The sequence below is a fragment of the Anas acuta genome, chromosome 3 (genome assembly GCF_963932015.1).
Source record: "Anas acuta chromosome 3, bAnaAcu1.1, whole genome shotgun sequence".
In the NCBI taxonomy this organism is placed as follows: Eukaryota; Metazoa; Chordata; class Aves; order Anseriformes; family Anatidae; genus Anas; species Anas acuta.
The window spans coordinates 19,437,135-19,457,692 of NC_088981.1; the positions used below are offsets into that span (position 1 = coordinate 19,437,135).

The window sequence follows — 20,558 nt, forward strand, 5'->3', positions numbered from 1 at the left end:
GCAAAATGCACAGAACTGCCAGTCTCTTGAGGGCTTCCTTGCCTCTTTCTCGGAAAGAGGACAGAGATGAATATGGGAGTAGGTCTACTGTCATGGTGTAATAATTCTCAATTACAAGTGCTTTGACATGATATTTCCTACCTGTGCTGTGCTGATGGCTTGATGTTTGCTCCTGGTTCACTGTGGGTGTTGAACAAATTATATTGCCTGTAGATTAGCAATACGTAAGCAAAAGGGAAGGCTGTGACAGCAGCTGTTTAACAGGGGGTGGGTTAGGAGGTTTTCTACCTTGGAAAAAGTATGCTTGGAGTTTAATATTAATTAATGGCTTGCTTTATTTTTTTTTAAACTTGAGACTAGGGGGTAAGGAAGAGGGAGGCAGAGAGGCAAAAGGTAAAGCAAATCCTTTATCCAAATGAATTCCTTCATTTGCTGTTTATTTACTAATGCATGAACACAGTTTTGTGGTGGAGCTCTGTTAGGTCAAATAAATACACATCTGTCCTTCCACAAGGGCCCCTTTTAGCCACATACAGTTTTTTCTGGACAGGTAAATGATTTTCTATATAAGCACCCCTGCCCCACCACACACCCTCCTCAGCTGCAAAAGCTGGATGAGAGACAAGGATGAGTGTCTCTCCTTCCATGGTCCTCTACTACTGCATAACTTACAGGTTTTCAAACTGTTCTCATACCTTTTTGAGATATCAGTGCTAACACACAATTTTTACTATACAATTATAGATGGTGGGAATAGGCTAACTAGTACCCCCAGCAAACAGTTCTATCTCTTAACTAGTGGGTGTGGGATGCAGAAATGGCAGCCATATCCCCTCTCCCAAAGTCCGTGCAGGCTGCTTTTGGCAAGTTACCCACTTTGCATTTTCTAGAGAAGGTGGTTGTTTTTCAGAGGTGGGTATCAGTGAATGTAGTGTGTTCCTTGGTGACTGTGCTGAAGCCTTTGATGACGTTGACAAGATCTTCTTCATCTGCATACTGTTAGGAGGGGAAAAAAAAAGTCATGTAAGTCAAACCTGTCCTATGCTAAAATGAGATTCTGTTCATTCAATTTTTTCTCTGCACCCCAGAAATGGTTTTTGAAACAGCCTACATGCGTTTCTACTTTTCTACTTGTTTTCCCCTTTTTCACAGCATGAACCAAAATATTCAAAGTATCTGACCCCAAAGCAGCTAGTTTTCATGGTAAGTAATAGGTTTAAAATAACTCCTTACAGAGGGTAAGGAAATCAGTGTTTATTACAGGGAGGGAGAACTTATAGAATCATCGACTATCCTGAGTTAGAAGGGACCCACAAGGATCATTCAGTCCCCCTTCTGGCTTCCTGCAGGACTCCCCAAAAAGCAGACAAAAAAACATAATGTAAGCAAAACCTGCCCTACACTAAAATGAGATTCTGTTTTGAGATTGATTCTGTTCCTACGTCTGAGAGCGTTGTCCAACCGCTTCATGAACTCCATCAGGCTGGGGACCTTGACCATTTCCCTGAGGAGTCTGTCCCAGTGCCTAACCACCTCTGGGTGCAGCGCCTTTCCCTGACAACCAGCCTGATCCTCCCCTGTCCCAGCTCCATGTTGTTCACTCAAAAGGATTTTAAAGATATAATCTGTGACCATATCCTTCTAAATCTTTTGATTGTATATCCAAGGACTTTTGAGAGTTAGACCTTTACATGATCCTAACAAAACAAACCAATCACTAGAAGCTGACACAGCGACAGCACAGAGGAAGAGGAGTCCTTACCAAGCCACGACCACCAGTGCGATGATTACGAATAATGGCATCCCAAGGTGAATCGTCAACAAGAGGCTTTTTGTCATAGATGTCAAGCAGCTGGCTGACACTACGGTGAAGGGAGGCTTGAGAATACGTGCGACTTAACTGGCTCTGACTTGGACGCTGTGCCCTAGAAGCATTATGGACACCGCGGTTGCTTGTGGGAGAACCAGCTCCTGGAATTTTTGTATCTTCTAGCCCCTAGTGGGAAGAAACAAACCAGCAAATGTAATACACAAGGCATGGCCTTCAAACACTTTATCTAAACAAAACAAAAGCAGGAGTATAGCAGAACAGAGAAGGCCATGCCACAAAAATCATGCAGAGTTACAAACAGAACAACAACTAAAAAGAACCCTTCCCCACTGGCAGACAATCATGTCATTCAAAAGGATAAAAAAAAATTAATAAAAAAAAAACTAACAACAACTCTCTAAAGCAGGGTTTTCCCTGACTTTTTGTCTCCTCTCCTTTTTTTTTTTTTTTTTTTAATTAGTCAACAGGCACAGGTCCAAAGATTTTTGACTACCTGAATGACAGTCCAGACTTCCACAGCAGACTTTCTTTTGCTCAGTTATGGTCAGTTACCATGACCAGGAAAAACCCAGTTACCCACCAGGAAAAACATGCAGTATAGGTAAGATGCCCTTATGCATGCTCTTTGGGTCATCTGGCACATCACACGTTTTGCAACTCTGCAAGCTAACAACTCTACCTCAAAGTGCATTGTGTAACTTTTGAGAGTGACACTGCTCGATGAATCAGACGTGTCAGCAATAGTCTCAAACTGAGATTAAAGAGAGGGAGGAAAAGCATTAGTGCAAGCAAAGGTGCAATGCAGGTGCAGTCTGTTCTTTACGGAGGCTGTGAATTAGCTGCAGCTCAGTGAGCAAGGAGACAGAGTAGCAGGATGTGGGGGAGTGGGGAACTGGCAAAAGATGAGGCACAATTTAACTTTAACTGGTCATCAAGTACTATGTGGGCAGCCAGCATTGCTTGCTGCGTGATCTCACTAGCAATTGTAAAACACCAGCAGTTTTGCCACTTCAGAGCCGCTCAGTACTAAGTTCTCAGATTAAGTAAGTCCTTCAGCTGATGCACTGTAGTCTTCCTTTCTATTAACTCCCCAAAAAAGTCCTATTTTCCCAAAACGAGTTTTATTAAAAAAAATAATAATAATAAAAAGCAGGGAGAAAAATAAAAGGGGCAGGAACATGGAAAGGACATGTGTGGGCACGCCAACAGCAAAGACATTTTAAAGTCAAGAGGAACAACATGACATGACAGACTGTATAAGAAAAGGAATCAAAAGCATGAGACCCATAAAATAAGTTTCTTATGCTCTCAGCCTTTGCCAGGAGAAGGGGCACACTGGAAATCCCATTGTTTCCAAGAGCTGCTTTGTTGAGGCACAGATGCAGCTTCTTGGCACTGAGACAAGAAGGAACAGAATGCGTGAAGGATGCAGGAGTCACTATCCTGCTTCATGGCACTCACAGAGAAAAGAAGCTGAGAAGTGACAAGAAGAATAGCCTTGTAGCTTGCGCCTGGGAAGAAGCACAGAACAGGAGGGCACTGCAGTTCTAATTTTTAATCTTGTAGCAATTTCCAAATTCCTTTTGTCTTGCTTTTCACAAATGGGTAGGATAGCAGTACTACTCTGCTTCATGATGGAATGTGTACTTTATCCAGGTTTTTACACAGTTATAGCTTGTCATAATAAAAATGGCACTAAGCTTTCCCCTTTATCACTCCTCAGCAGTCCTCCTCCTACCCCTGTAGTGGTGCCAGTGCAGCTTTATGTGCACAGATACGCACACACTCTTTGTAAAGGTTCCTAGCTTTTTTATCTGGTTGCACTCACTCTCCCTAAACCTTCCTGGCAGCTGGTCCTACAGCATTCCAGCTGGGTGGTGGGTCGGTACTAGAAAGAAATAGAGTCTGTCCCTAAGTCCTGCTTTGTGTAGGGACAGCTCATGGATACCTGAGAAAAGACTGTCAGACTAGCCATTCCTAACAGACAGCTGGAACCACATGGCAGGTTCCTCTGAAAGCAGATTTTATTACTTACCTTCTCACAGGATGCCACGGTCTTTTCAGCTCTACTGCAGATGTCAGCTAACATCAGGTGCCATTAGTGGCTTTGGATTTTCTGTGACTACAGATCCAAAGTTTGTCACAGGGCATCAGAAGCATTTTACATCCAGAAATGTCAGGTCCTGCAAACCAGATGCCCTAGCGATCTTTTTGGATTAAATGCCTGCAGCCTGGCTCTCTGTACCTTCATAGCTATAACCCGTTATATATATAACCAGATATATCTATAACCAGTTATATCTATAACCAGATAGCCCGTTTCCTACACTGAGCAGCATCCATCTGGTAACTAAGAGTGCAACAAAACAGTGAAAGGACAAAGAAAAACTGTGAGGGGACATATAAAGATGTAACGTGATAGATACACAACATTGTGTTTTACCCAACCTACCGGATGTGTTTCACCTGTTGAATACACGCTCATTGGTGACGTTCTTTTCTGGAGCGGAACTAAAGGAGGTCTGTCTCGTGCATAGGGCTGCTTGTGAACTTTCCTTTGAAGAATTAAAGACAGAAGAATAGCCAAGATGATCAAACCTAGAACTACCATCAACACTGCAAACCACAGCTCATTGTAGAATTTTGCACTTTTGGACTCTGCTTTGTCCTTCTCTCCAGGTGTTGTCAAGATCAGACCTGTAAAAATTAAGACAAATTAGGGGAGAGAGGGAATGTTATTTCAGAAAGCCATTTAACAATATGCTATCCCTTTCAACTCTAATAAATTAGGAAGAAATTTAAGTCATTTTGTCATCATGTGCTTATTTGCACTTATGTTCAAGGTGGCATAATGGTTCAATATGCTAGCGGGCTATAATAAAAAGCTTACTACCCTCAAGAGACCCTGCTTAAAGTTCTGGCATTGCTGCTCAGGCTGGAAATCACCACTGCATCAGCAGCTCTTGAGAAAGAAAGCAGTGGAGGTGGAATGTGAGAAAAAAGGGTTCTCCAAGTAACCTTGAAGAGTGAAAATGACTACGGTAATTTCAGAGAGGCACAGACAGAGGACATTCTCTCCACCACTGTGCCAGTACTTTGTAGCAGTAGGCCTGTGCAGTTAAAAAGAGTGGGAGGAAGACTGAACAGAAATGAGTGATAAATTAATACAAAAGAAAAAAACATGAAACATTTTATTCCTCCTCTTGCCTGTTAGAAAAAAACAGCCACTTGTCAGGGAACTTCGGTGTAAAGAGCAATTGCTAAGACAAGGCCAATCTATTTTAAGAAGTTGAACCAAATGTAACTCAAACAATAAATAACTTAATTAAAAGCAGTGCCTGTTAGAAATGGTTTAAGCTTAACTCTGCTTCCTAGAAAACTAAACAGATGGGAAAACAGAACATTTTACTGGTAGGTATTTACAAGGTAGTGGGTAAGAGTTGACTGAGATTTCATTACACCAAACTCCTTTTCTTTGACAAAAGAGTAAAGGATCTTTAGAGCAAGAGTCCTGAGAAATCTCATACGATATTCTCATAAACTGGTTAGGGAAACATGTCCTGGGTGAAGCTGTAGACTGTAACTGGCTGGAAGATCAATAGGCATATGCAAGGAGCTGGTGGGTGTAGGGAGGACTTGCTGGGGTGAGTGAGTTGCATGGAGAAGAGAGAACATTTTCGTGGTCAAACAGAGGAGGAATGGGAAGGTCAGCATTAGAATAGATACTACTCGGGAGGAAAAAACACTATGTCATGGAAAAAAAAGATTCTAAAATTAAACAAACAAACAAACAAACAAACAAAAAACATTGCAAGGTTGGAGAAAAGATTTGAAGCTGATCATGTTGCAAAGAAATGGAAATCCATTCATGGAAAAAAGGCACATTACCTACATACCTTATACCCTAAGGTGCTAAGGAACTACAGATCCTTCAGTAAGATTCCACCCTATCTGGCATCCACTACATATCAAATTTCTACCACAAACATATAAAATCAGTAGGTGCTAGATAGTTTTTTCACATAGTTACCAAGTCCATCTCCAGCGCTGTACTTGATGACTGGTGTCATGGCACTCCCTTCATCAGTGATGCAGGTCACTTGAAACAAAAAGGCTGAGCAAAAAGGTTGGAAAATGCTATCAGCAGGAGAAATCAAAATTCTGTAGGTGCTGCTTTTTCGCCATCATCCATCAGCAAAGATGGCTTGCTCTGAGAACAGCCAAGCAGGCATAGCATATAACCCAACATAATCCTACTATGTCCCAGATCAAAGCCCCATAATCCCTTATACATAGGTATTAAACATCTAAACCATGAACTATGGCAGATCATAGGGTGGCCACTACTATGATGTTGCTAAAAATTATGTTCCTCTTCCAACACCCAGTTCTCTCAGTTCTCTCTCTTCCAGTGATGTGGAACTGGAAACTTTCAAGGTATTAATCATTGTGCCCTAAATTCCTAATGCTCCACTTATGGCTGATACAAACTTGTTATGAACATTTGAGTAAAAACAAAAACAACAAGAACAAAAAAGTAAAGTATTAGCATTATTGCAGTAATCAGGAAAGTAAAAAGTAAATGACAAACCCCTTTAAAATGCAAAGAAAACCTCTTAAAAACGTTTCCTGTTCTTCATTCTTTCCTTCCATTCCTCTTTCCTTCCTTCCCTTCTTCCTTCCTTTTTTTCCCATCTTTCTTTTCCCTGTTGATATAATCTGCTTCTATTTTAAACATAGCAAATTTCTGAAAGAGAAACTGCATTTCAAAGCATGGCTGATTCCAAAAGGTGCTGACTTAGTTTAGCACCTTTTTTTAACACAAACAAAACAAAACAAAAAACAAAACAAAAAAACAACAAAAAAACAGGCTTCAGCCTTTTCTAGTGCTGACGATTTTGATGATTTCCATACATTTTTTGAGAGCACAGCATTGAACAGTGAAATTGCAATGCAACTCCAGGATTTGGAAAAGCTCAACCCTCACAACGAACCAGAGTGGGTTCACCCAGTCAGGTAAAATATTTAAGAGGGAGCTTAGCTCCAAGGATTTTTGTTTTGAGGATCTGCTTAGATGCAGTTCAATGAATTTGGCTATAGCGTTCAGCAAGGATTTACAGGAAGATCACAGCTGGCTAGAGCTGCATCTTAGCCTCCCATTCATTCTTCCACTTAGGAAGAAAAATAGTAGCTCCTATGCGCTTAGCTTGGGATGCCAATTGAGAGATATTTCTTAGACTTAGCACACAATAATATTAATTTAGCTCAACGGTCTTTCACAGAGAGAAGCACACAGGAAATTGAAACTGACTTTTGTCAGATGTCCTTGGCAAATACAGCTCTGTGTCAAAGCCACTGTAGATGCGCTGCCCACTCTCAGTTAACGCGTACTCCTTCAGGCGGCCGTTCAGCACGAAAGTGCGGCTCCAGTCTATGTGGATGGTAGATAAATTGCTGAGAACTGAGAATGGAGCCATGTACCGAGGTGCTGCAAAAGAAGGAAAAAAACACTCATTTCTCATTTCTAGGCAACAGGCACAACAGAATTATACAGCAGAGAGAAGAGATCTGAATGATTCAAGCTCCTCACACGTTTCCTCCCTGTCTCATAAACATGTGTAATCCCACACATACATGAAAATTGGGCAGGGGGCAGAAAAGCAGGAGCAGATGGTCCACAGAGAGAAAACAAATACAGAACTCACTTCAGGGAGAAAGAGTTCCTCAGTTAGGCTCAACAACTTGCTGACCAAAGACTTCATTTAAGTTTGAGGTAGTTGTTTCTTGTGGCTTTCCCATTAATTCAGGTACCCACTATGTGTTGGTTTGTTCATAAGAAAGCTGCTCGTCCAGCTGCACTTTGCTGCTAATTGCCCCCTTTCACTAAGCCAAACCTTCCAGGCAAGAGGAAGGAGACTTTCAGAGTGATTCAGGAGACCTGGAACAAAGAGTTCAGCAAGGCAAGAAAAGCAAGACTGAAAGAAGAGAGCTGCAGATGCAGTGGACAGGGCTTTCAAACGCTTTTCTTCTTTATGTCTCAACAATTTGTTATGATTTTTCTCCATTTAAATGTTCATTATTACATTACAGCTTTCCATTAACAATTTATTAAAATGTGGTTTTGGATTTAAAGACTTTTTTTTTCTTTTTCTTTCAGTGGTCACATAAAAGAAAAATGGTCTGTTCTGCCCCAAACTTCCAGCTGAGAATCCATGCAATGTAGCGAATACACTAGTAGTAGTTTTTAGTAACCACTCAGCAAAAGTACCAATTGATTTAAATGGGATTTCTAGAAAGGTGATTCTGAAATCCTGACACAAGACTAGGTGAGGAAGAATTAATATTCTCTTTGCCCTGTCCTGGCAGGCTGAGGTGAAATGTCCATCTCATCTGTTATAGAATGACTACGGCTACATCATTATAGATCTTTTCAATAAAAGCTGATGTTAGACTACCACAAATTCAGTTTTGATGTTAACATCTATTCTGACTGTCTGCACAGGTCTGGAACATTTAATTTCCATGTAGACCACTACGTGAACTTAAAGTATTGTCTGTGGTGGTTGGGTAGCAACAAATTCTTACTTCACTGTCAGCAAGGATCCAATCATTCAGATGAAATCCATGGAAAACTTTCATGAGCCCTGGAAGGAGTGTGGCATGAATTAGGAGGGTAAGATTATTCTTGAAAATCGGTCTCTTTTAAGAGCTCCACTTTTCCCAGGGACCGTTTATGGCAGTGTGTTTATTACCACACACCAGCCTTCTGGTAATACTTGAACTTTTATGTTCTGAAGGTGTGCTGCCCATTCTTGATAAAATAAAAGGTTTCCTTTCCCCAAGAACAGAGGTTGTAATATCAGATGGTGATAAGAAATACTTTCGAAGGAATGAGCAGTCAAGCTCTAGAACAGAATTTGAGTGAATGGGCAGCAGAGGTGACCAGGGACACAGAAGACCAAGTTCCTGGGGACATCATCTTTCACAAAGAATTCGTTCGGCACTATGCAGCCCTGTTCATCGGAAGCAGGAATGCTGATCTCTGAAACTTTTCTCATACTTACGCTCCTTTTCTGTAGTGAAACCAACCCACTCTGAGGCGCTGCTGCCAACAGAGTTGTAAGAGACAACTCGCAGGTTGTAGGTCGTGTAAGGCTCGAGGTTGGACACATTGGCACTCTGTCCATTTCCTGTATACTTCACCTCAGTTGGGCCAGGGCTGCAAGCTTTTACTGCTGGCTGCAGGTTCAGGGGACAAGCCATATACACATGGAGCTCATAGCTGAGAAGAAAGTGGAGATTTTGAGTAATCAACAACCTTAATATCAGAATAGCCAACCAACCATTTCATCACAATTGCTGTATGCCTGGCTACCAGAGAAGAGACTGGACCTCATCTCAGTTTTTCTCTTGGAGACTTTGGCCCCAGCTATAAGATACCTATGAACAAGCATGGTTGTCAGTCACACTCACAATGAATCTGTTGGTTGTTGGTGCCTTAACAGGCATCAACACTTCTGCAAATCAGACAGTGGCCTTGCCTTACTAACTACAAAATACAGCTGCCTCTTTGCTGCCAGCTGATCTCACAACTTTCTGGCTGTGCAACCACACCTGCCAGACATTCACCTCCACTCCCAACATCTCCTCCACCTTCATCCTCCACCCCCAATCTCCCATTCAGGAGAAAAGCAACCAGTACACATAAACACTTCCTGGATGGTATTTAGGCCACACAGGATACCACCACCAACACCAGGAAGAATAAACATGGGTTACAACTGTCCAGAGCTCTCAGCCCCGTGATTACAGCTTACATCCAGGACACGTGCTCTGCCAGCACTCCTACCTGGTGACAATGCCATTGGGCGATTGAGGGGCACTCCACTGGAAGGAGGCATTCCTGGAGGTCACGGTGCGGATCTGCGGGGGGGGCTGCTCTGACGGTGGAGCTGGCTGAGTGGTGATTTGGGCCATGGGTCCTTTGCTGCAACAGTTGAAACACGTGCAGGCCTCCACGCCAATGGAGTATGTGGTAAAAGGTTTTAGCCCATGTATTGTCTGCTGGGTGGCAGTCCCTTCTGACAGCTGTAAAAATTAAGAGGGAACTTGTCACAGCTTCAAGCACCACAAGTACTAAATAAGAGTTATCGAGGTAAATTAACTCCATAAGATGATGGCCACAAGGTTCTGCATGTCCTTTAAGTCTGACATTTATGCAGCTGCTGTGCACTGGGACCTCTGCAGTCATTTTCCTCCTATTACAAAGTAAAAGGGCACTGTTCAAAGGAAAAGACCATGCCATCACTGGCCTCGCAGACCTCTTGAGTTAAGCTGTAAACTCTGTATGTCAACTTGCAAATGTCATTCTCAGGGACAGACAAACTGCAAACCTTTAAGGAGAAAATCTGGGCTAAGTGGTACTGGAGCAAAAAGAAATGAATGTGGAAAATGCCTCCACGATAAATGTGATGGTAAGTGCCCGTGCATGTCTCACAAGCTTCCCTGGCTGGGATACAGGAGACAGCATTGGGCACAGTGATAGGCACATGCCTCGTGGGTCAGTTTACCTGATGGGAGAGTGCCATCTCCAGTAGGAACCTCTGAGCCCAGGGCCAGCACACCACAGCTGTGCAGTCAAATGGCTATGGTGCTGGACAAGCATGTTAGGAACTCTCCTACACCTCTCCTACACCTAGCACAGGAGACCTGACAGAAATGGTGCCCTTTGTTCCTAAACTGCTAACAGGAATTGCCACCTCACATCTTTGCTGTAGTCATTTGTAATCAACATACGTAGAAAGCACCAACAATGGACAACATCCGCTCCCATTTGGCAGCTTGTGACTTAGCAGAGTGCAGCAGAAAATAGGAAGGAATGAGTTAAGCAACCAAAGGAAAGTACGTAGTACTGCCTGATGTCAGTGCTAGAGATGAGACAGCAGCATGGCAGGTGTGAGGGGATGGAGATGAAAGACCAGACCGAGGAGATGAGTTGGCTGAATCAGACCTGGACATGGCCAATTGCACTGGGAGGAATAAATGCATGGAAAAATAAATGCATAATATACATTCAGTAGGCAGCTTAAACTCATGGAAAGAACTGATGGCCTGGGAAGGTATCCCCAGCACTTCCAAGTTGAGAAAGATGATACAAGGGCAAAAGGCCCATATAAACATTTACTTTTTGTAAAAAAGAAACAGATAATGTTAGACACAAAGAAGTGTTCAAGTATTTTGCACTGATTTGGTGGTAACTACTCGAGATACCTTGCACAGCCCTAGCCTTTCCTCACATCTCTCAGTTTTATAACTCTAATGAAGCCTCAAAGTTTTCCTAGCTTAGCTGAGTCCTATCATGTCTGGACACTTAATAGATTCTGTCTCAAGAAAAGCCACATCTCAGCCCTACTAAAGCATCACTCATGTTGCTGCAGTCTCTTCACATCTGTTGAATCTTCTCAGGCGAACAGAAAGAAATAGTAGCAATCATCTGCTACCACACACATGTAAGTCTACGCTTTGCCTCCCAAACGCCCACACTAGAGAATGAAAACCCATAGTATAGGCATAGTTAAAATTGAGGAAACCCTTGAGGATCACACAGAACCCTCTAGAATCTCTCCTATGGGCCTCTTCACTGTAGCAATGCCCAAGCTAGAGAAGACACCGACTCCACAGCTGGGGTTTTAAATCCTCCACTTGGCACAGACACCAAAATGAGGAATTGCTTAAAGAGATGGTTTACTGAAATCTGCTGAACAGCTAAGATCTGCCCCAAGGAAGTTACCATTAAGAACATTAAGTTACCATTAATGCAGTCTAGGCTGAGACACAGAACAAATAAGTTATCTTGCTACTTTCATTATTCTTAAGTGCTTTACCACGCAATACTTCTTACCAGCAAGAAATATTTTAAGAGCAACTCAGGTATAGCTTTTTCTTCAGAGCTTCAAACCTGTAGGCTGCCCAAAGCACAAAACCGTTTCCTACTGGCTACAGTTCCCACCTGCACCACTTGGACTGGCAGGAGTTGTCTGGTATTATTTCATTTGGATGGTTAGCCACCCCTAAAAGAACACTTTGCATTCTCATCACATTGTCACAGCACATTACCAAGCCAGAAAGGTTTGAATGATGAAGTGAATTCTTTGAAAAGCACATTTAGCAGAGTTAAAGTGTTGGGCCCGCTTTGGCCAGAAGAGAGCATTGCAGAGCAGGCAACAAAAGGAGCACAGAAGAGGAGGAAAACTTACAACCAGCAGTAGCTGTTAGCAAGAACAAAGCTGTTAAAGCTAGAAAACACAGCTTCAAATGGAAATACAGAGATAATTTCGACAATACTCACCACCACTTCATTCCCTCTGGTATCATTAGAAAACAGCCTGTAGATGCTGACCACCCCGTTTGGCTTAAGGGGGGGGTTGATGTTCACCACAGCCACCGTGGATGCCACCGTGTGGAACAGGGGAGCTCCCAGGCCCTCGGGAGGGGCAGGGCCTGTCCGGCAGCGGGACCAGCCGCTCGGTGTCCGGCCCGCTGAGTTCACTGACCACACCTTCGGCACACGAGAACAAAGAACTGTCAGTGAAGGAGCCAAGCCTACAAAATCTCCACAATTAGCTGGAGTGCTGCAGCAGCTTTAGCAACACTGAGAAAGACACGGCACAATGACATCCATGCAAAATGTCTCATCAGCTATCCAGCGCTTGTATTTACCCAGTGACTTCCAAACAACAACAAAAAAAGAATATTTCCCACCATTGCATTGAGGGGAAAGAAGCAGATCTTGTGTCTCAGACAGTGTGTGTTCACGTATCTCCTACATACCTGAATACCACAACTGTCTTTGTCATGCCACGCAAAGAGGATGCCTTGAGAAGCTATGATCAACACTGATAACATTTTCAAACAAATCTGAACAAAAATACTGACATCCAGTCCTGCTGCTATTGTCTCCCTTCTACACAATTCCTTCACGTGTGCAAGCAGCCCCCTGACTGAACTGCCTGGCACCATTGCCATCCAAGTTATGTTCACCTGGAGTGAATCTCAGTAGTCAAACTCTAGTTATTTTCTAAAACTGTGAAGTTTTATAGAAACTGCTCTCTTTAAAATACTATTGTATTGCATTTGGAAACATTTTCAGTATCCTGGAATACAAACAAAGTCAATTGAAAACAAAGTCAATCAGTAACTCATTTATTTTCACAACATTCACTTCATTGCATGAACACAAACACAATGGTTTCAGTTCCAAGATTTCAAAATTTAGCAGCTTGAATTAGGCCTGATTAAAAAACACATGTCTCTATGAACTATACCTACTGATTTTGTCAGCTTCCCAAAACCAGAGTGATCTGCAGACTACATAAAACTCAGCACTTATTAAACACAGTCTCCAACAAATCTGCATGAAAATTAAATTTTGTTTTCATCAAGGAGTGAATAAACATATGGAACGATGTATAATCTTATTTATCAAAAACCATTTGTATAATTAAACACGAATATCATAAAAGGTTGCCTTAGGTCATCATTTGCATGAGTAAGTAATTTGTAGAATGTCAGGTACAATAGACAGAATAGATGGATGCGTGAGCATATAGGGTTAAATTAGGCTCAATATTAGCCAACCACACAGTGATCAATCAGAATGATAGATCTAAATGGCAATACAAGAAGACTGTCTGAGCGATTTTTAGTATAAGTATTCCTTAGTAAGCTTTCATGCTGAGCAGTTCTAACAACAGTAAAACATGTTCTTATGTGATCTACTCCAGGCAGAAGTCCTGGGGAAGTGGATGGTGGGACTGTGCCTTAAAGTAAATAGGAGGTTTAGAAACAAGAGGTCTTCAAGACTGACCCTGGCATCTTTCCAGCTGGCAATGTTAAGTACCAAGACCACAGGACACTTCACAAGGAGCCTGGGGAAGGAAAAAGGCCAAAAACCACTGCAGCGGCTTTAAAGACTGTGGCTCTGCCAATTACAAAACCAAAGTTACAGCCCCATTCCCTCAGTAACATATAATATCATCCAGTGAAACACGACGTAAGTACAGATGACACCCTATGATAAAAAGTGCAGCCAGAGTACTTTCATGTTCAGTGAGATCAGTAATATATTTCTGTTGTGAACTTTTCATAAAGTCAAACTCTGTTCACTTTACTGCAGTAGGTCAAACCCTCTATCTCAGTTAAGTCCCAGCTGCTACAAAGATTTGCCCACAGTAGTTCATTCAAGGGGCATATTTCTTTGTGGAAAGAAGCCGCCGCATATGGAAAGAACAGCTCGGAGCCTGCCACTCACCTTGACTCAGTGCTGACCTTAGTTCAAGCGCTCTGGTTGCATGCTAGGCTGTGGCCTTAATGAGCATGGAGCGTGGCAGCATTGGCCGGACCTGAACTGCCAAGCCAGCTCCCACAAAAACCGACAGCGATGAGCTAGGAGGAGAGGTTTCCTGCACAGCACAGCAATTAGGCCTCAGAATGGGACCCCCCAGGAAATCTGGAGAAGACAGGGATGCAGCATAGCTGGATGTGGGTACCTCACTGAGGGCTGGAGGGAGATGTCCTCCTCAGTCCCTCTTTCCCATATCATAGGTGCCTAGTGGGCAGCCTGCTCCTGGGTAGGGTGCGCTTCACGCTCCATATGGGGCTGTTCCCCTGAGCATGAACATAATGAAGACAAAGATTGACTGGGCAGAGCAAGGGCAAGTGCAAGCAGGCATAGTTGCCTAGCCTGGCACCTGTGAGGTGACAGGGAGCCTGCAGCCTGTCCTCCAGGCCCTTCTGCTAAAGAGGCCAAGGTGCAGGTGGGCCTGACAGCCATGGTCTGAGAGCACCTGCAGGGCAGACAGCAGCCACCCAGCCCCACCAGAACTGCATTACCACCAGCAAATCTCCAGAAATGTGAAACTCTCCCGCACCAGCTTCAGAGACAACCATGACAGCTCAAAAGGAATTCTGAGGATTTAAATTCTGGATTTGCATTGACATTAGCTTGGTTCCCTTCTTCTACTTAACCATCTGTAAAAGAATGGATGGCAATATAAATATTTCCCTGGGAAAATCGCCATCCAAGTAAATCCTGGTCAGCATTTAGAGACCCAGAGCAGTAAGTGCACAGAAATGACAGAAGATGGAAATGTTAATGTTCAGCCATTTCCGAGCATGAAGAAATCAGACAATGAGGCAACAGAACCACAATGAGGAGTGCCTGCTAAAATCAGAAGTTTGGTCATGGCTCCTCAATAAGTTACCACAAAAGCATGGATGACTGAAGGCCTGGCTAATCTGAAATTCCATGGTGTGGACTTCTGCAAAAGTTTTTTTGGGATCAAGTAAAGTCCTTCTAAGACATGACATATATAGAGCACAGAAAATATTTATTGCATTTATATAAAAATGTAAACATCTTAGTAGGCAACAGCATCATCTGTTGTTCATAATGGTAGAAGATTTTAGAGGCTACTTCAGAGCACACAGGCATGTGGGGCAAACAAGAATCAATTACACCTCACACAGGCAGGGACACATTGAATAACAAAGCACAGACAGCAGAAAGGCATCAAAAGTTTCTTATTACTTGACTTTCTGAATATACTGCCCCCAAAAGCATTAAGTCTGACATCATGGTGCACGGCTCAGCACCCTGCCAAAAGATGAATGGCTGCTAATGGCTGCATTGCCCCCAAAATCCAGGAGAGGGCTCCAAAATTAGTTACACATGATGCTATTTAAAATCCTTTATCAATTTGCTGGCCTCTGGCCCAGACTGCACTTTGAAGTAGAGCCAGACAGGGGAAACCTCTCTGGAGTCCACACACTTGGAGAACTAGAGAAGTCCCGTTACAGGTTACATAGCTTGTTGCTTTCATCATCAGTGAGCCTTCACAGATCTATCTCCTGGAAGAGACTGAAGAAGAGACATCACTCAGAATGATCATAGGACAACCTCGGGTCTCATTGGCACTGCAAGAAGGGGCAAAACCTAAGAGGAACATAAAGGAAAGTTCTGAGAAAATGGACACAGCCTGAATGCAGTCAGCCCAGCTTGTTCAAGCTTTGGAAAGCTGAGTAGCAACTTCTCCCGTAAAGGGCAATAAAATCACAATGGCCCCAGGGTGTAAATGGAAAAAAAAACCACATGGTATCCTACATGCTGACGGTGGGAGAAGTTTTCATCTCTGAGCCACACATCTGTGCCCCAGGTGTGTCTGATGCACATCTCTTGAAGCCCCAGGTCCTTATCTGGGGAATCTATATTTTGATTAAAAAAAAAAAAACAAAAAACTTTTATCAAATGGAGATCATCTGTGAAGGTATGTATTCCATACAGGTGGTGCTAATGGGAATGGAGAGAAACAGCTGGATTTACACTCCCACTGCTCTTCCAGTGTGGCAGATGAGCCTCTCTGTGATGAAAAAGAGATGCTGAAGAAGCTGCCAAAATAAAGCACTCAAATTAACCCCCCTCAAAACACAAAGATAGTCTGTGATTAAGGCAGAAAATGCAGTGTGTGGCCAAAATCCCCCCAAAGGATAAAGTGATAGCTTGATCCCATGACTCCAATTACAAGAGGAAGCACAACCACAGCAGACTGAGCAGCAGTTTGGCAGAGGACGTTGTGTGCAGGCTAACACCTGTCCACTCAGCACACTTGTGTCTCAGACCTGGCCCCAACAATGTGACAGGTATTACAGCTTTAAACCGGGAAGTTCCTGAGAGGGAATTCTCTCCATTCCTATGGAGAACAAGAAGCTCTCCAAGAGGTCTCATTCTCCTTCACTTCTGCTGAAGCATAGCAAGGAAGCAGCAGGCAGAAAGGTGTGCTGACTGGTGATAGCTTGCCTGTCTGGAGGCAGCTGTCCTGCTGACTTCCAAGGTCAAGGAAAGCTGGTATCTTCTTCTTCACGTAGAAGAATTCCTGCTTGCAAGAAATCAGAAAAGACAGGGAGCCAAGCAGCTGACTGCCAACCAGCAGCAACTCCTGGCTCCCACCAAGCCATACAGGCACTGTGCATCAGACCACTTCACACTGCAGTTAATATCACGCTTCTGTGAGGGACAAGACCTCAGCTCTGTTTGTGACAGCAGCTTCCACTGAGCTCCTGCAGGCACTCAGAACCCAGCTGTTTGCCTTAAAACAAAGTCTTATCAGTGAGTCACTGCCTACCCTCAGCTTTGAGCCCTGACTAGAGCTGTGGGGTAGCGAGGTAGTGCTGTGGGTTCTGGAGAACCACAAGCTCAGACCAAGCCTCATCTTTCATGTGTGTATAAGAGTCAGGTACGACTTAGGTATCTGCCCTTAAGAGTCCATAATCTTGGCTAGTTAAAACTAGAGAAACGCATACAAGCTCCCTCTTACCATCATTTGCAGCAGCTTTCACAAATCTTTCTTCATATCAGATCTGACCGACGTGCAGCCTGGGTAATTTGGGATTTCTTATGCAATACCAGCACAACTCAGAACACAAAGCTTGTCTACAGAAATCTAGCATCCAGCATTACAATAATGTATTCACATCTGGGCATTGCAGTGTCAGGTAGGTATTAGCAAAGTAGAAAGTTTCAAAAGTGGTTGTCAAATGGGGACAGAGCAAAGGCAAGGGACAGTAGGTATCATGTCCACTCATGACAAGGAGGTAGTAAACGAATGTGTGCTTTCTAATTGCCCATCCTGAAATCCATACTTTTCCCTCTTCAACATTCAGTCAGCATCTTAGGGAGGCCATAAACATATAATGGGATAGATTTTAGGTCTGGGCTTCTAGCATTGTGATAATTTGAGCCTCTTACCATTGCTATTCATCTTCACTAATCAAATCCTCATAATAAAAGTACTAAACTCATTCTGGGGAGGGAAAGGGAAGGGAAAGACAAAGACTACAGGCAAGAGCTTTGGGATTTACACAAAATTACAAAATTTTAAAGGAATCTCATTTCATATAAAATAGTATAACACCAGTAATTAATAAGAGATGTAAACAGGTTTAACTCTAAAAAGGCAGAAAATTAAATAATTTGTTTCCTATGGGTATATAATGAGATAGTTACCAAGTTCCCATGAGAGAGATAAGCAGATATTAAAAGGTCTTTCCAATACCTGTAATGGCTAAGGGCAACAGCTAATTCAATAGATTCGATCAAAATCACCACTTCTTTCTCCGCTTCTGATTTATTACTTTGGCTGTAGTTAGTCATCACTCATTTTAGTTTGCTTTTCAGCAGTCATAAATTATGCCTCATAAATAAAAAGATACAATCAAGGAAATCATATCAAGTCATCTACAGCCCTGGAGTATATTTTCCCCCGGTACTCACACTAATGTCTTTTTAAAGGATAGCTTGCCATAGTTTTGAATATGTTAGAATCATAATGTACTGGGGAAAATCTTGCACGAGTTTTGATATAACATTCTCACTGGTAATTTTGGAAGCCAACAAATCCAGTCTAATATCCTGCTATAGTTTAATGAACAAAAATCAAGGTTTGCTTCATCAATGCACTGTTTACGCACTTGAATGTAGGTTGGTGTTAGCAACAGAAACATGGTGCATGAAGGGGGTTTCATAAAAGAAATCGTGTGGTTTCATATAGTGCTTCTCCCTAGTGTGTGCCCTACTGTACTAGGGCAAAATAGTTCAGCAAAAGGGTATTTACAGTAGGTTTTGCCATTACCACAATGAAAGCATATAGTTATGTCTGCTTTACTTTTCAGAAACCGAAGCCCAGCTTCGTAGTCTAATGCCTGCACAGCAGGAGACACTGTTTACTTGGAAGCAAGGGAGCACAAAAACCTTGCAAGAAAATCCTCTCTTCCAAACAAAGAGGAGATAGAGAGCATGGAGTACAAGAAAGAACTGTGTTTGATTTTGTCACTGCTTTGTGGTGTATCTTTCTGTCAGGGTGACAGGAAAAAAATGGTGAATTAAAATGATGAAAAGAAGCCAAAAGATGAAGGATATTACAAATGGGCAACTATCCATCACTGGCCAGTCAGAGAAACAGCTTCACCCCATTTTAAGCTGAAGAAGTCACTTAGCTGCTTGTCAGTAACTAAGCAGCACAAACTGGAGCTCAGCCAGCAGTTTGACAGACAGGCTGGTAAAGCCAAGTGTCATTTTGTCATCTCTGAAAGTGACCAAGAGGACTGACATATTCTGCACTCCATGTACTTGGTCCTGCCATAATCTTCATGACTTTGCACCCTTTTTTTTTTTTTCTATATATCTCTCCAAAGTCAGAAATATAATTTGTTTTCTCTGTGAGAGTCCAAGATGGAGGACCCAAAATATATTTCCCCTGGTATATCTCAGGATCTTTCCTAGACCCTTCACTTGGCAGTGAAACCACTGAAACCTATCAAGCACTAATATGCTTATGTACATCTTGCCCCCGATGAATAAAAGTGCTTAAATTCCTTGAACAATTGTGACCTTAGCATGTAGGGAGCACAGTCCCTTTGACCAACATGAATTTCAGAAGTGACTTCATCATTTTTGAAAGTGCAACTTTTGCATCTAATCTTACAAGCCCTAAATATTCAGCTGAAGTTTCCAGCAACAGAATAATAATAAAAAAAAATAATAATTAAAAATTCTCACTTCAGATCCAAAGAAGCTGTCCGGATTCATCGAACTAAATCTCAGTGCCTCCAAAAATGCTGGAGAGAGTCCCATCACAGCACTTTGATTTTATCTGCATTCTGCTGGAGGAAATTCAGTTGCATTTAAAGTTTTATGTCCAGCAAACAAGCCTCAAATGCAGAGACAGCAGAATCAATATCCAGTTTAAGTGAAATATAAATCTGGGTTTCATCAGCATAATAGCAAAAGCCAAGCCCTATACTTATGAATAACTTGTCTCACAGGCAAGATATAAATTGTCAACAATGGAAGAGCTTAGAATAGATCCCAGAGGACTGCTGCAAGTGACATAAGAAGAAGACAAACACGTGCATGCAAAAACCTCTCACAGTGAAATAAATGGCCACTAGTGGAAAAAAAAAAAAAAAAAAGATTTAGAGTCCCAGTCAACAACTCAGCCCAGTTATGGAGCACAACCAAGATAAAAAGCAGTCTTGAATACGTCATGGCAAACCACAGGAATCCACTCAAGAGACTTTCTTTGCTACCTGTCATCAATAGATCATTAAAAACTTTGGCTCAAACAAATGTTTGTGCTATCAAATTCCCCAAAAACAGCTTCTGACTGAGGTAATTGGAAGCTGGTCCAACTGATAATATAACACAGTCATCATCAACAACTTCAAGCCCAGACAACAATGTGAGATGTTTTTCTTTAGCTAAGAAAGAATCCTAACTAATAAGTAGAGTGTAGGTCTGCTTCAAGTACTTGCTACCTACCAAACCGCATCCACACTTGCATTCACATTCTTCACAGATCCTCACCAAAATAGTAAGGAAATCTGGTCTAGCAAAAGTTCTGCTATAAACTACAGCAAATGGAGAAGAGAATTCATGGTATTGTGGATCTACAGATGTGCCCTACACTGGGAGAAAGAAAAGAAAACCTTAATATTTATTCATAGTGGGACTTAAAATACTAAACTGTGCTGTTTCTGGAAACAAACTAACAAACAAAAAACCAGCTTTGGTCACAAAAGAAGTGACAACTGGAACATACATTTAAAGTGTAGTAAATATTCAGGCTTGAAGTAACCGTCCTTTTTTTTGACTTGGTAAGTACTGGTATAGCAT

At 42.4% G+C, this 20,558-nt stretch overlaps 1 protein-coding gene across 1 annotated transcript in view; it reads right to left on the minus strand.

Annotated features, from left to right (window-relative positions):
• Nucleotides 1-416: 416 nt before the first annotated feature.
• The window catches only part of USH2A (usherin), a 404,558-nt gene continuing 384,416 nt past the window's right edge, over nucleotides 417-20,558 (minus strand). The window contains exons 65-72 of the mRNA XM_068675985.1: nucleotides 12,180-12,389; nucleotides 9,681-9,919; nucleotides 8,896-9,113; nucleotides 7,143-7,319; nucleotides 5,862-5,945; nucleotides 4,284-4,528; nucleotides 1,763-1,996; nucleotides 417-996 (exon numbers count right to left, since the gene is read on the minus strand). Of these exons, the coding sequence (XP_068532086.1) occupies nucleotides 907-996; nucleotides 1,763-1,996; nucleotides 4,284-4,528; nucleotides 5,862-5,945; nucleotides 7,143-7,319; nucleotides 8,896-9,113; nucleotides 9,681-9,919; nucleotides 12,180-12,389 (1,497 nt within the window). The 3' untranslated portion in view covers nucleotides 417-906. The remainder of the gene's footprint in view (nucleotides 997-1,762; nucleotides 1,997-4,283; nucleotides 4,529-5,861; nucleotides 5,946-7,142; nucleotides 7,320-8,895; nucleotides 9,114-9,680; nucleotides 9,920-12,179; nucleotides 12,390-20,558) is intronic.